This window comes from Metarhizium brunneum, chromosome 7, assembly GCF_013426205.1.
Source record: "Metarhizium brunneum chromosome 7, complete sequence".
NCBI classification, from domain to species: Eukaryota; Fungi; Ascomycota; class Sordariomycetes; order Hypocreales; family Clavicipitaceae; genus Metarhizium; species Metarhizium brunneum.
The window spans coordinates 878,164-890,674 of record NC_089428.1 but is presented as its reverse complement, the minus strand read 5'-3'; the positions used below and the strand labels follow the sequence as shown (position 1 = coordinate 890,674).

Here is a 12,511-nt window from a genome sequence, read left to right as displayed (position 1 = left end):
CTTCTGCCTTGACGGACGACCGCATTGGCTTGCTGGCTCGTCTGCGAGGCGGTGGGGGAGGCGGGAGCCTTTGGACAGTTGACATTTGGACACTCGAGGTGCGTTTGAGACGGCGTGCGCGGCGAGAGGGTGCGTTTAGTCTGGGGGGACTCCATGTGTGAGTGACCCTTTGCTCTTTGTCCGTATCTCTGGACCAGTTCGTGACAAGCGAGACGTGTGGTTTTGCTTCAAGCATCTGATACAGGCGTACGGGGAGCCCCGAGACCAGGAAAACTGGTACGACGACTGTCTTCGGCGTCTACGGCGTAGTACGGAGTACTGTCACCATCTTGCGGCTCCGCCGTGCGATGAGTTCGCAAACCGATGCGAGCTCTCATGTTTTACGTTACGGAGGACGAGCCGGGTGGGCATGCACACACACCAGACACACCCTCTTGAGCCCTGACATTGCGTCAAACAACCGTTGAGCTCTGCAGGCCACTTCCCGGTGAGGGCCTAATGACGACTCGAGCTTTGCCTGTCATCATATGCTATCATACATGCTCTATCCCTCTCTTGACCCTTGGCACCACTACACAAGCCAAAACGCTCGCCCTGGTGCTGTACTAAATTTGATACATTTTTCACTCCAGGAGGGGAACACAAAGGAGGAACCATAGTACGGAGTACGGAGTAGATCTCTCGAAAAGTCAAGATGCAGGGATGTAGCATCTCGAGATGGCGCGGGCGGCTTGGCAATCGCCTCGTCCGATCCCAGCCCCGGCGGCGCTACTGATGTGGCATCGACGATAACCGCCAACGCGGTTATTCAAATACTACATACTAGTAATATGGATCCATTTCTTGTTCCTCTCGGGTGCATATCTTGAGTCGTGCCCGGGGCGGTTCACCACCACGCCGCGTATAACCCGGGAGGTGGAGGTGACCGGGTAGGAACATCGCAGATGCGTTCACAGAGGTATTTGTCCACTTCAACCTCGACGTAGGCGGGGGATTTTGGCAACCCGTACGGAGTACTCCGTAGGCTGGGATGATGGACTGCAGTTGTCACTACCGGACCCTTGCAGGCTGAGACATGGGTTTCGATCTGGAGAGACATGTGCCGTCACTTGACCGAGTGTACGGAGAACAGGCCCTTGTATTACTACTTCGTAGATCATGGTCTGTGGATGAACAACCAAAAAACCGGAACGGTGGCACTCGAGAGCAGAGATTCTGTGGCTGGGTTTCCGCTCTAATCGTGCAGAGAGCCTTTTCTTGTGATTGACAAACACAGCACGGCTTGTACGGGTGCTTCCAGGGAGACGGTATCAGACACCAGTTGGGAGATGAGCTGAGACTAACCACGATGCCATTGTGCCATGATTGAACTTGCTCGTGTCACTGGAAGCAATTTCAAGTTTACATGTTAAAAGAGTCTCAAGATTTGGACTGCCTCGAAGCTGAGATTATAAGAAGCTAGCAGACCAGTATCTTTTTACGTAAAAATTGAGTCCGCCTGTCAGCAAAACTCTCTGGCCATGACGATGCTCACTATCAAGTACACTTCGCTGTTGTGTATCTGGACCGTCGCGCAGAGTATTCACGCTGCATCCGGCGAATCACACGACAAGCGCGGCAATGACAAGGCCCTCTATGAAGCCCCAAGCTGGGAGTTAACAAACGTCACCAGACGCAAGTTCTATACACAACCCCCCTCTCCTCCTCCGTAGCCTCCGGCCGGTTCGTCTCTAACGGTTCGGCCACCATTAGGTATCCCAAGCGACGGGGAGATCTGGATGAGATTCGACATCAGCAGCCCCAACCTCGACCCCATGTACTGCTACATGCTGGTTCACGTCAACGGGGACGCGAGACATGCCTCTTTCTCCGACCAGAGGTGCGTGGGCAGCAGCTTCACCATGTCCTGGGGTTACGCGAGGGATGACGACGCAGGCATCATGACCATTGTCAAGTAAGCCACCACAAATCGCCCACAGAGAAGCAACATCCCACGGATCACATACTGACCTGTTGGCAACGAAAAACTCCTTAGCCCCGGAAGAACCCGTCGGTGCTGGTTCGGATGGCGAGGAGTCAATGCAAAGGAGCACCTCGAAGACGCGGGCCCAAACAACACCGCGGAGATGCCGCCGATGTGAGTTCTGCACCGGGATGGACATGGCTTTGCTTGTCTGGAGCATCTCGGTCAAGTCTCTGCATTGTTCTTGCCTGGGCTGCCGCCAACCGGGGCATTTTCGACGCAAGTCCGAGAATTCTGGTGTTGGACGAGGCGCAATATTTTGCGCTTGCTTTATTGTATTTCGGTTATACGGCACGAGGGGAAAAATAATGGACTGCGCCCTGTGCGACATCATGGTCACGATGGGAGCAAAATAGCCGCGAGGTGACTAGGAGTGGCCTTGCCAATGTTGCACGGGAGCTAGAAGTAAGAGATGGTTTCCTTTCTCTCATCATCTTAGGCGGCGTGTATCCGGAAGACTGTAGGCTCATGGCTTGCCAATGAATCTGATGATGCGTGACATGAGGGTTTCTTGTAGGACAGGAGGGGAACACGCCTACTGGTTGGAGTATTGTGTGTCGACGCAGTCACTGCATATTAGAACAGGTTTGAAAGTAATCCGCCGTCAGTTTGTGCGGACACAGCAGCCTGAGTAACCCATTTCTTGGATGCCAATAAAAGCCCAGGCATTGTGTATTACCAGAGTTTGCGGGAAATCGCATCCCAGGCAATTTTGGGCACCAAAGCGCTTGGAGCGAATGCGTACAATCAAGGGGTCGTTTGGTGTAGATATCAGCCCATGTTGGCCGCACAACAGCCAGACGATGAACGTTTTCTCGTTGGAATCATATGTCGTAGTGTACGGAGTACGGAGTACTACGGAGCACAGCATTCAAATATTTCATGGCCAGACCGGCAAAAAGCCAAGCCACCAATGGCCAGAGGCACCCCTGCTTAAACTTTGACTTTGGCGCTTAATCAAGAATCGTGATTGGCTCACACCGCGGCGGGGGACGCCTGGCCGCCAATCATGGCGCAGTTCACAATCTGGGGTCGCACGCCGCGAGGGGCAAACCCAGCATTTGTCCTACAGCCAACTCCATCACGCGTCACGGCGTCGTGCCACCTACGGTCTTGGTGTCGGCAGTCTGCTTAGCAGCAAGCCTCGAGCCGCCCAATCAATCTCACAGCCAGACCTCATGACTGCCTGTCCTGCTCGCTGGAGCTGCGGTGCCCCAGTCACTCGGGCGGTGCAGCGTGCGGCCACGCTTTGGGGGCGACTGGAATGATGAAATCTGTCTAGGAACCGACGGCTTGTGTCACCACACCTCGACGCACAAACCACCATTATATCCTCCCGTTGGTCCAGCATTCCGCTTTTGGTGATAGATTCTTTTGGGTGTTGGTTGCGCTTGCCTTTTCTTTTTCGGGCGTCCTATTTGGTTGCTGCCCTCCGTTCTGGTCCGCCGATACGGCTGGCGATCGAGGCTGAGGCGGGAGTAGCAGGTGCGCAGCGCGAAAGCCATACTGGCCTGGGCTGTCGAAGGGCCAAGATGAGGATCGCCTGTCTTCAGTTTGCGCCGCAGGTCGGGGATGTGGACAATAATCTCAACCGGGCGGATGCGATTTTAAGTCGTGTAGATCCCGAGGCTCTTGATCTGCTGGTCTTGCCGGAGCTGGCATTTTCGGGTACGTCCGTCCTGCGTGAAGACTCGGTGATGCACGGACTTGGACTCTGCGTCTGGTTGGGGCCTGCTCGGCCGCTGACTGAGAGACAAGAAGACCCGGGGAGCGAAACAGTGTCGAATTTTCTAACTCCAGTGTAGGATACAACTTCAAGTCTTTGGGCGATATATCGCAGTTCCTCGAACCCTCAGTTTCTGGCATCAGCTCCTTGTGGGCCCGAACTACCGCCTTGAAATACGACTGTACCGTCATCGCTGGCTATCCTGAAAAGGTCGACCCGACTTTTAAGTGGCCGACAAACCCGGAGTATTACAATGCAGCCATTATTGTCAACGGTGAGGGAGAGACGGTGGCCAACTACCGAAAGACTCACCTGTACTACACGGACGAAACATGGGCTCTGGAAGGGCCGGCCGGATTCTTTGGCGAGAGACTGGATGGTCTGGGACCTACTGCTATCGGAATTTGCATGGACCTCAAGTACGTGTAATCGCGGCCAGATTGAGATTGTTGCCAAATTTCAGACTCGCATGTTCTAATGTGTATCGCAGCCCGTACAAATTTGAGGCACCGTGGGATAAGTTCGAGTTTGCCCAGCATGTTTTAGACTGCGGAGCTCGTCTGGTTGTGATATCCATGGCTTGGATAACCAATGACGATCCCCGCCAGTTTAGTCGTATGCCTCAAGAACCAGACATGAACACTCTGCTCTATTGGGTTTCCCGCCTTGAACCAATAATAAGAGCAGAGTCCACCGAGGAGGTTATAGTAGTGTTTGCGAATCGTACTGGCATGGAGGGGGAAGTCACATATGCTGGCACCAGTGCTGTCATCGGCATCGAATCTGGCGAAGTTCGAGTATACGGAATCCTCGGCCGCGGCGACAAAGAGCTGCTTGTTGTCGATACTGATGAAGCTCCATATGCCAAATTAGTATATCGCCCTGGAGAGAACGACCCTGAAGTCGAGGCTGGGGAGCCAGAGGAAAACGACCACCGTGCGGACTACGAGAACTATCGCTCTCAGCATCCTCAAGGCCGAAAAGAGTCTGAAGATCCACCCTCGAGCGGCCGTCAGAGGTTCCAAGGCGAATCCGACGCCACCCAAGGGAAGAATCTGTCTGCCGAGTACAGCAGAAACACTTCGTTCAGTCAACCTCGCTCAGATCCGGCCGCGAGACATGGTCTAGAGGGTTCGGATATTCATACACCAACAGCTCCGAGTCCAACGCCTCATTCGCTCCGGCCCAGGCTCATGGTTTCAACAAATCACCCCAACAGCCAGAGACATCTGAATGGACCTTCTCCTGCATCATATTCGGCAAACGCTAGCAGTGGGCCTTTCAAAATTCTGGGGGGAGAGGCCAGTTTCCATGGGTCAAATGTCAATGCTGAACTATCTCCATGGGCGGCGTCCGAGTCGCCTTTCGAGTCGTCCCGAGTTTGCTGGCCATCTGCGCTGATTTCCCCAGCTGAAGTGCCTGATTCAAGATGGGCATTTCCAGATGAAGAGGATGATCTTATCGCCTCGGAAGGTTCGGCACTCGCGAACCAGGAAAATCGCTATAGCATCAGGTCTGATGTTTCTGTGTGGAACAACCAGCCGGGTCGTCCACCGAGCATTGCCAACCACATGATCAACCGGTCCACATCACCTCATGAGACATCGCTGGTCCGAATTCGTCCCGATGCCCCTGAACGAATATCGCCAATGAATAACCTCGCTGATGCCTCGAGACAAGAGTCTCTCCCAATGCACCCTTACTCCTTAGAGTCTCGGCACAGAAATCGATCTCGTGGTCATGAGAGATCAAGGTCAGACGTCGTAGGCAAGAACGAGCTTGGAGTTGTCTGCCAAAGACGGCAAGACATGGCCATGTTCGCCGACGTACCTCAGCAACAACACTTCTCCTTCAATGGCAACCGAGACCGTTCAAAGTCTAACTCTGGACATCAAGTCTCGAGAAGTCGGAGCAAGAGCCGGAGCAAGAGCCGGAGCCGGAGACCAATCCCAATGCTACAAGACCATGGCTATGACCGCCGCAAAATGACTGCTTCGATACCAATAGCCCTCAGCCCGGATCCCGCCAATTCTGCGGACTCGAGAGACTCGAGTAATACGAGTAGACAGCGGCGGTCCAACCCTGCGCCCCAAGATCCGCCAATTCTACGGCCCGTTTCAAGCGGTCGTATCAGACAAAGGAGTAGCTCCAAAGGGAGAATTGGTGACCAGCCTCCATCTAGAAACGCCTTCATGCAGCGCGAAATAAGGTCCAACACACCTGCCAAACTTGTCGACAGAGGAACAAGCCGTGGTCGTCGGCGCGAGGATAGACCCGCCACGGACCAACAAGCTGCCACGCCTGGAAGCCGCGAACGGCGCAACAGCGCAAACAACAGCCGAAACCGTCACCCCGAGACCGTAGACCTATCTCAGTTCGCACTTATCGAAGAGTACACCGCGCCCAATTGTCCCGTTCACGGCTCCCGATCCCGCTCCAGAACCGGGCAGCAGAGCCACCAACCCGGGAACAATAGGCCAGCAACTACTACGCCGGCTCGCCCTCCCGCCCAGCCAGAGAGAGTAGGAAGGCGGTCGACACAAAATACACCACGACCAGCGAGCAGGAAGGACGCACCGGAGGTTGCCACGCGGTCGCCCAAGCCTCAGGTGTCGCCGAAGCTGGATGGGAAGAATTCCAAAACTCTAAAGACATCGAGCTCTGCAGCTACCAGGTCAAGGATTCGTGACACTGCCCACAAGTCATCTGATGTAGTGAAGACGATGGTTCCCGAATCACTTAACCTCAAAGCACCGCAGGGTCCAAAGACACCCAAGGCCATGGTCCTTGTGAGCGACGGCAAGATAGACCCACTGGAGCTCATGGCGTCGTTGAGATGTGTGGAACGGTCGCTTGCCAAGTCTATAAATCGGCCGCGGAGCGCAATTTGGTAGAGGGTACACGACATTTGTACCACGGATGGGATATAGGGAGTGTTGGTTTGCGTGGTCGTCCTTGTTGGTTGGGTGGTCTTTCGTGTCCATATTTTTGTTGAAACCTGGCAACATCTACATATTCTTATTTTGTTTTGGGATGAATAAACGGCCGTGACGAGTTTGTAGAATTTGAGATTTGCAGGCTGTCGTGGGGATAGTAAGCGTATGCGATGTGTTCTTTGGCGTCTTTGTGGTGTTGACTGGTGATGCTACGGCAGAAGAGGACCCGAGGACCGTGATTTTACCATATTTTGCTTACTCCGTACGTTGTAATGGAATAATCGCCATGCAGTCTTGTCGCTGAGGAGTTCGGGAATAATTGACTTGCTCAGTACGGAGTAGGGCATGTGTGTTTCGTACGCTGCGAAGGCAAATGTGAACGCCTGCTCAAGGATTACCCTGATGGACGCGTGGGACATGGGACCCACTCGGGACCGGCCCGTCAAGCCATCGAATTACGTGGTTCGGGACGTACAGGGTGCTTGCTGGATAATTCGGCACGAAATGAAGCCAAGTCACGTCAAAAGGTCTTTGAGTACGGAGTACGGAGTACAAACACCCAAGCTCACAAAGGCCCATGATGGGGACGGGCCGGTGTCAAGATGCATGAGCTGTTGGGGAATTGGTGGGGGAATGGACCAGTGACTGCTCTCAACCTCTCCATCACAAAGAGACATGGCGAGGATTGGCTGCGAATTGACGAATCATGTGTCATATGTAAAGGTCGTACAAGGGTGCTGCAGGACGATTTGAGACTGAGCATCATGATTGGACCTCGAAGCGCCAGCCTTGAGTCTGCCGTAGGTGGATCCCGCCGGATGTGACAGGCTTGGCACCCTGCAGGCAGAGAGAGGGCTGGGGGGAAGTCGAAGACTGCATGGCGGTCCGGGTGGACGTGATGCTCACCAGTTGGAGCCCAAGGTCGATGCTTGTCGGCCTGCAGGTTGACCTAGACTCATGTTGTGCGCCGTTGCCGTGTGCCGTGTGCCGTGCGAGCTTGGGGGGAATGTCCTCGGGCAGGTCGTTGTCACCCGCATCGGACGCGCGCAGTGCGACTGCCAGTCTCTCGTCCTGTGCCGTGGCAGAATTCGGAACCAACAAGCTGATGGTCGGACAGGCTGGGGGGATATATCAACGTCGCCGGATGACCTGAATTCTCGTTTCGAGCCGGAAGGGCAGAGAAGAAGAGAGGAAGAAGACAAGACACAGGTTCTTGTCCATGTGAGGCACTACCAGCTGTCAAAGGGCTTGGCTGCAGACACCCACCGCCATCCTTGGATCTCCCTGGCGCCTAGTCGCTCCGGAAGGGAACATTGAGCCCACGAAGCCCACGAAACCCACAGCGGCCGTATCCGTGCCAGCAATATCATGCTACGACCTCCCCCGTTGCCAATCCTCCTAGCCGCCTTGCTGCCAGCGGCGCAGTCGATTCTCGTACCCTCTGGCTCGCCATGCGCTGCCAACTGTGGTAATATCCTGGACAAGACCGCTCCGGAGGACCTAGTTTGCAGCCAGGGCAGCTTTTCGTCCGATCCTACGGGGCAGCAGTTTGCTTCATGTGTCGATTGCGAGAGATCCAGCACCTACCACAGTGGGAACGACAGCGACATCCAGTCTATGCTTTGTAGGTACCACGTCTCTCGGGCCAGCCGGCGAGTCTGCTGACAGGCGAATTGTCAAGATAATGTCCGCTATGCGTTGTCCTATTGCGTTTGGGGCGATGCGCCGGCAAAGAACCCCAAGGTTGCCAACACGCCCTGTATTACTACGTGAGATTCCTTTTGCTCTTCTCCTGCGGCTCTGGTCAACTCCAATACTAACATCCGAGCAGCAAGGCATGCGGGCCGTTCAAGAATGCGGTGCAGTTCAAAAACTTGTCTTCGACCTACGACGCCTACCAGTACTGTGATCTCTGGCAGACGGATGATGCTCCAGACTTCCAGGGCTGCACTGATTGCCTGCAGGCTGAAGGCAGGCAGTACATGGCCAACTGTGAGCGTTCCTCTCGTACCGACTCACCCCGTCCAGCCTGCTGACTCTTCCCATGATGTAGTTGTCATTGCCCTCCAGGCTGGCTGCCAGCAGAAGCCGCCGGCGGGCCTCTACATTGGGCTCGACGGCGAGCTCTTTTCCACCACGGCTGTGCAAATCTCAACGCCGAGTCCCACGGCGACGGTCAATCCGGCTTGGTTTGACCACGGCCCCTTGAACCTTGGTGCCAAGGTTGGCATTGCCGTTGGCGCGCTTGTAGCACTCCTCGTTATAGTCGGATGCTGCATCATCTGGAATGGGAAGCGCCGCAGAAAGGCATATCTGCGAGATCGGGACGCCAAGATTGCGCAAAGGGGCTGGCCATCGCCTACCCAGCAGCGAGAGATGGGCCAGGCTCCTGCACCACAGTCGTTTCGCGGCTACGACGACACCCCCGTCAGCCAACGTCCTCTCCGGGGCAACGGATGGGATGACACTCCCGTGAGCCGGCAGGGCTCTCGGGGCTGGGATGACTCCCCCGTGAATGCAAACGGCGAGAAGCCGCTTCCCAGATACTTTTCGCCGTATTCCAGCCAGTACAACAGCCCCGTCAGTGCGCGTGATGGGCAGGCCATGCCATGGCCGCAAGGAGCGTTGCCCCTGAATCAGCATGCCGGCGTTGCGGCTGGTGGCGAGGCCTCCGGTGAGCCCCGGAGCGCAGTTTCGGACGACAAGGGCAAGGCGAGAGTGGAAGCTTATGAGATGCACCTGGTAGATACCAGCGAGAGCAACAGCTCAAGAAGCCACCCGCCCAGAGACCGGAGCGAGGCGCCTGTGTTGAACCATCCGGGATATGGGAGGGATGGGAATGTACCCGCGCCTCAGCTCGCGCTGACAGACTACGATGCCAGATGTGGAAATGTCGTGTAGAGGGTCATTCGAGGATAACAGATTGCGCCGAGTGAAGGGCATTGGGATGGGCTATTATTTTTGCATGGTGTTGGGTGTTGAATGAGTTCGGGTTCTCCTTACTCTGTATTTAATGTCTTGTGGAAAGGTCGGGCAATAATCAGCCACGTATTATGACTGCATACGCAGCGAAATATATCCCATTAGCATCCAACATAACAATTGAAAACTCAAGCAAGACGCGACAAAACGTTTCTTGCCTGCGCCTCGCGAGATTTTATAAATGTGGCTAGTATTGTGGCTTGCACGAGCCCCTACCCCAAAAGGGACTAGCTTGTATTCTCAGCCACACCGCCAGCTTAAAGTCCCCACAAGCAAAAGAGAAAAGAGAAAAAAAAAATTAGAAGCTTTTCAAACCGCCACTGGCACTCAGTGCAAAAACATCACCACGAACCTGCAAGCACGCCCTCGTCGAGCCACCCCCATACGAGTGTGCATTATACACCGGCTGCAGGATCCCGGTTACATTATCAGCTCAAGATGACGATGGAAGTTGTCAAAAGCCTGAAGGAGGAGGAGGAGCACACCATCAAGCCCCAGGCCGTTACACCTGCCGTGGACACGAGCTCGTGGCCTTTGCTCCTCAAGAACTACGACAAGCGTGAGTGCCAAAACGTCCTGAAAGTGGTCAATTGGTTTCTTACTCTGGGTGGAATCAATTGAGCACGTGAGAGATGGACAGATTGACTGACAACTTGTGCCTGCAGTGCTTGTCCGAACTGGCCACTTCACACCGATCCCCAATGGCTGCTCTCCGTTGAAGCGAGACATCAAGTCTTATATCAGCTCTGGTGTCATTAACCTCGACAAGCCTTCCAACCCTTCCAGTCACGAAGTCGTCTCTTGGGTCAAGCGTATTCTTCGGTTCGTGGGCCCTTTTTTCAAATCTTGAAATGGCGGAAGGCATTGTTGCTAACTGATGCAATAGCGTTGAGAAGACTGGCCACAGCGGTACCCTCGATCCCAAGGTCACTGGCTGCTTGATTGTGTGCATTGACCGCGCCACTCGGCTGGTCAAGTCCCAGCAGGGTGCCGGAAAGGAATACGTCTGCGTCATTCGCCTCCACGACAAGCTGCCTGGCGGTCAGGCCCAGCTCGCCCGCGCCCTCGAGACGCTCACCGGTGCCTTGTTCCAGCGTCCTCCCCTGATCTCTGCTGTTAAGCGTCAGCTCCGTGTCCGAACCATTTACGAGAGCAAGCTTATTGAGTTTGACAATGACCGCCACCTGGGTGTCTTCTGGGTCAGCTGCGAGGCCGGTACCTATATTCGAACTCTTTGCGTGCACCTCGGCTTGCTTCTCGGTGTTGGCGCGCACATGCAGGAGCTGCGTCGTGTTCGCAGCGGTGCTATGGATGAGAACAAGCACATGGTTACTCTCCATGACGTGCTCGATGCCCAGTGGATCATGGACAACACGCGTGACGAGTCCTACTTGCGCCGCGTTATCGCTCCTCTTGAGACCCTCTTGACTGGCTACAAGCGACTTGTTGTCAAGGATAGTGCTGTCAATGCTGTGTGCTACGGTGCGAAGCTCATGCTTCCCGGTCTTCTGAGATATGGTATGTACAGTTTCGAGTATTTAATGGTTCGGAACAACGGACTAATCAATGGGTACAGAGTCCGGCATTGAGCACCATGAAGAGGTTGTCCTCATGACCACCAAGGGCGAGGCTATTGCGATTGGTATTACTCAAATGTCTACTGTTGAGATGTCCACTTGCGACCACGGTGTGGTGGCCAAGGTCAAGCGTTGCATCATGGAGCGCGACTTGTACCCTCGACGCTGGGGCCTCGGCCCTGTCGCCCAGGAGAAGAAGAAGCTCAAGGCTGATGGAAAGCTGGACAAGTTTGGTCGTCCCAATGACAGCACGCCTGCCAAGTGGACCTCGGAGTACAAGGACTACGGCGCGGCTGATGCCTCCACTGCCGCCGCCGCCGCCGCCGCCGCTCCGGCCCCGACGCCTGTGAAGGTTGAGAAGATCAAGATGGAGATTTCTACGCCTCCTGCCGATGACGGCGAGAAGAAGAAGCGAAAGAAGCACGAGGGCGAGACTGCGGATGAGAAGGCGGAGCGAAAGCGAAGAAAGGCGGAGAAGAAGGCGGCCAAGGCTGCCAAGAAGGCGGTTAAGGGCGAGGCCGGATCGGACGATGACAGCGACTGAGCGGCACGGCGGCAGTTTGGACAGTCGGTGAGGCAGGGGAAAGGGAGTTTTGTTCTTTTTACTCTTGTTGATATGTGGACGGTCTCGCTGTACCATATTCTTGTGACGTTGGGCACACGGCGTTTGGCATAAAATGTTTTGGGAGGCGTAGCTGAGAAACTCAATACGACTACATCAATGAAGCGCCAGTGTACTCCGTATATTGCTCGTTGCCACCGTGCCGCCGTGTTTTTTCTTGCGATACATGTCCAGATTGGCTGGGCTTCACCGAGGGACGTGTACGGCATACAATTTGGAGACATGGATATGGACTATTGCTGGCGAATGCCGTGCCCCGGTCGTGTGATGCCTGGTTTCTAACCCACCAGACGCCTGATGACGAGCCCACGCAAAAAGCCCAAGTGTGATATTCGGAAACGGCGCCCGGATTGGCGACCACTCGGCCGCATGGCATGTTCCTCGGAGGTTTTTTTTTTCTCTCCTTCTCATTTCCTTGCTGAAATGAATTCGCCTCGCATGCTGCAAAGACCCCTGGCGAGGCGAACAACCGAATGCGACGTCACGCATACTAATTTTTTAAGCGCCCGGCTGGGACGCACAGCACGCGCCCCTGGCATCCTGCGCCTCTGATTCGGCGACGCAACAAAGGGCTGCCTTTTCGCCTTTAACCGCCCGTGCCACCACCAGCACTGGTGATTGGGGTGATGAGTGCCGTCGTGCCTC

General features: G+C 55.0%; 4 protein-coding genes across 4 annotated transcripts; all 4 read left to right on the top strand.

Moving 5' to 3' along the window:
• Nucleotides 1–1,520: 1,520 nt before the first annotated feature.
• On the top strand, nt 1,521–2,141 carry G6M90_00g108190 (uncharacterized protein; the record flags this gene model as incomplete). The annotated part of the gene is made up of 3 exons (XM_066131745.1): nt 1,521–1,674; nt 1,753–1,954; nt 2,036–2,141. 3 exons carry the CDS (start codon nt 1,521–1,523, stop codon nt 2,139–2,141), a joined length of 462 nt encoding a protein of 153 aa, XP_065987819.1.
• A 1,414-nt stretch (nt 2,142–3,555) lies between these two features.
• nta1 (Protein N-terminal amidase) lies at nt 3,556–6,643 on the top strand (the record flags this gene model as incomplete). The annotated part of the gene is made up of 3 exons (XM_014688541.1): nt 3,556–3,691; nt 3,829–4,168; nt 4,240–6,643. 3 exons carry the CDS (start codon nt 3,556–3,558, stop codon nt 6,641–6,643), a joined length of 2,880 nt encoding a protein of 959 aa, XP_014544027.1.
• A 1,410-nt stretch (nt 6,644–8,053) lies between these two features.
• Nucleotides 8,054–9,586, top strand: G6M90_00g108170 (uncharacterized protein; the record flags this gene model as incomplete). The annotated part of the gene is made up of 4 exons (XM_014688542.1): nt 8,054–8,309; nt 8,367–8,454; nt 8,517–8,677; nt 8,739–9,586. 4 exons carry the CDS (start codon nt 8,054–8,056, stop codon nt 9,584–9,586), a joined length of 1,353 nt encoding a protein of 450 aa, XP_014544028.1.
• Nucleotides 9,587–10,105: 519 nt separating this feature from the next.
• cbf5 (H/ACA ribonucleoprotein complex subunit cbf5) lies at nt 10,106–11,788 on the top strand (the record flags this gene model as incomplete). The annotated part of the gene is made up of 4 exons (XM_014688543.1): nt 10,106–10,226; nt 10,333–10,489; nt 10,554–11,185; nt 11,244–11,788. The coding sequence occupies 4 exons, from the start codon at nt 10,106–10,108 to the stop codon at nt 11,786–11,788; spliced, it is 1,455 nt and encodes a 484-aa protein (XP_014544029.1).
• Between the last annotated feature and the right edge of the window lie 723 nt (nt 11,789–12,511).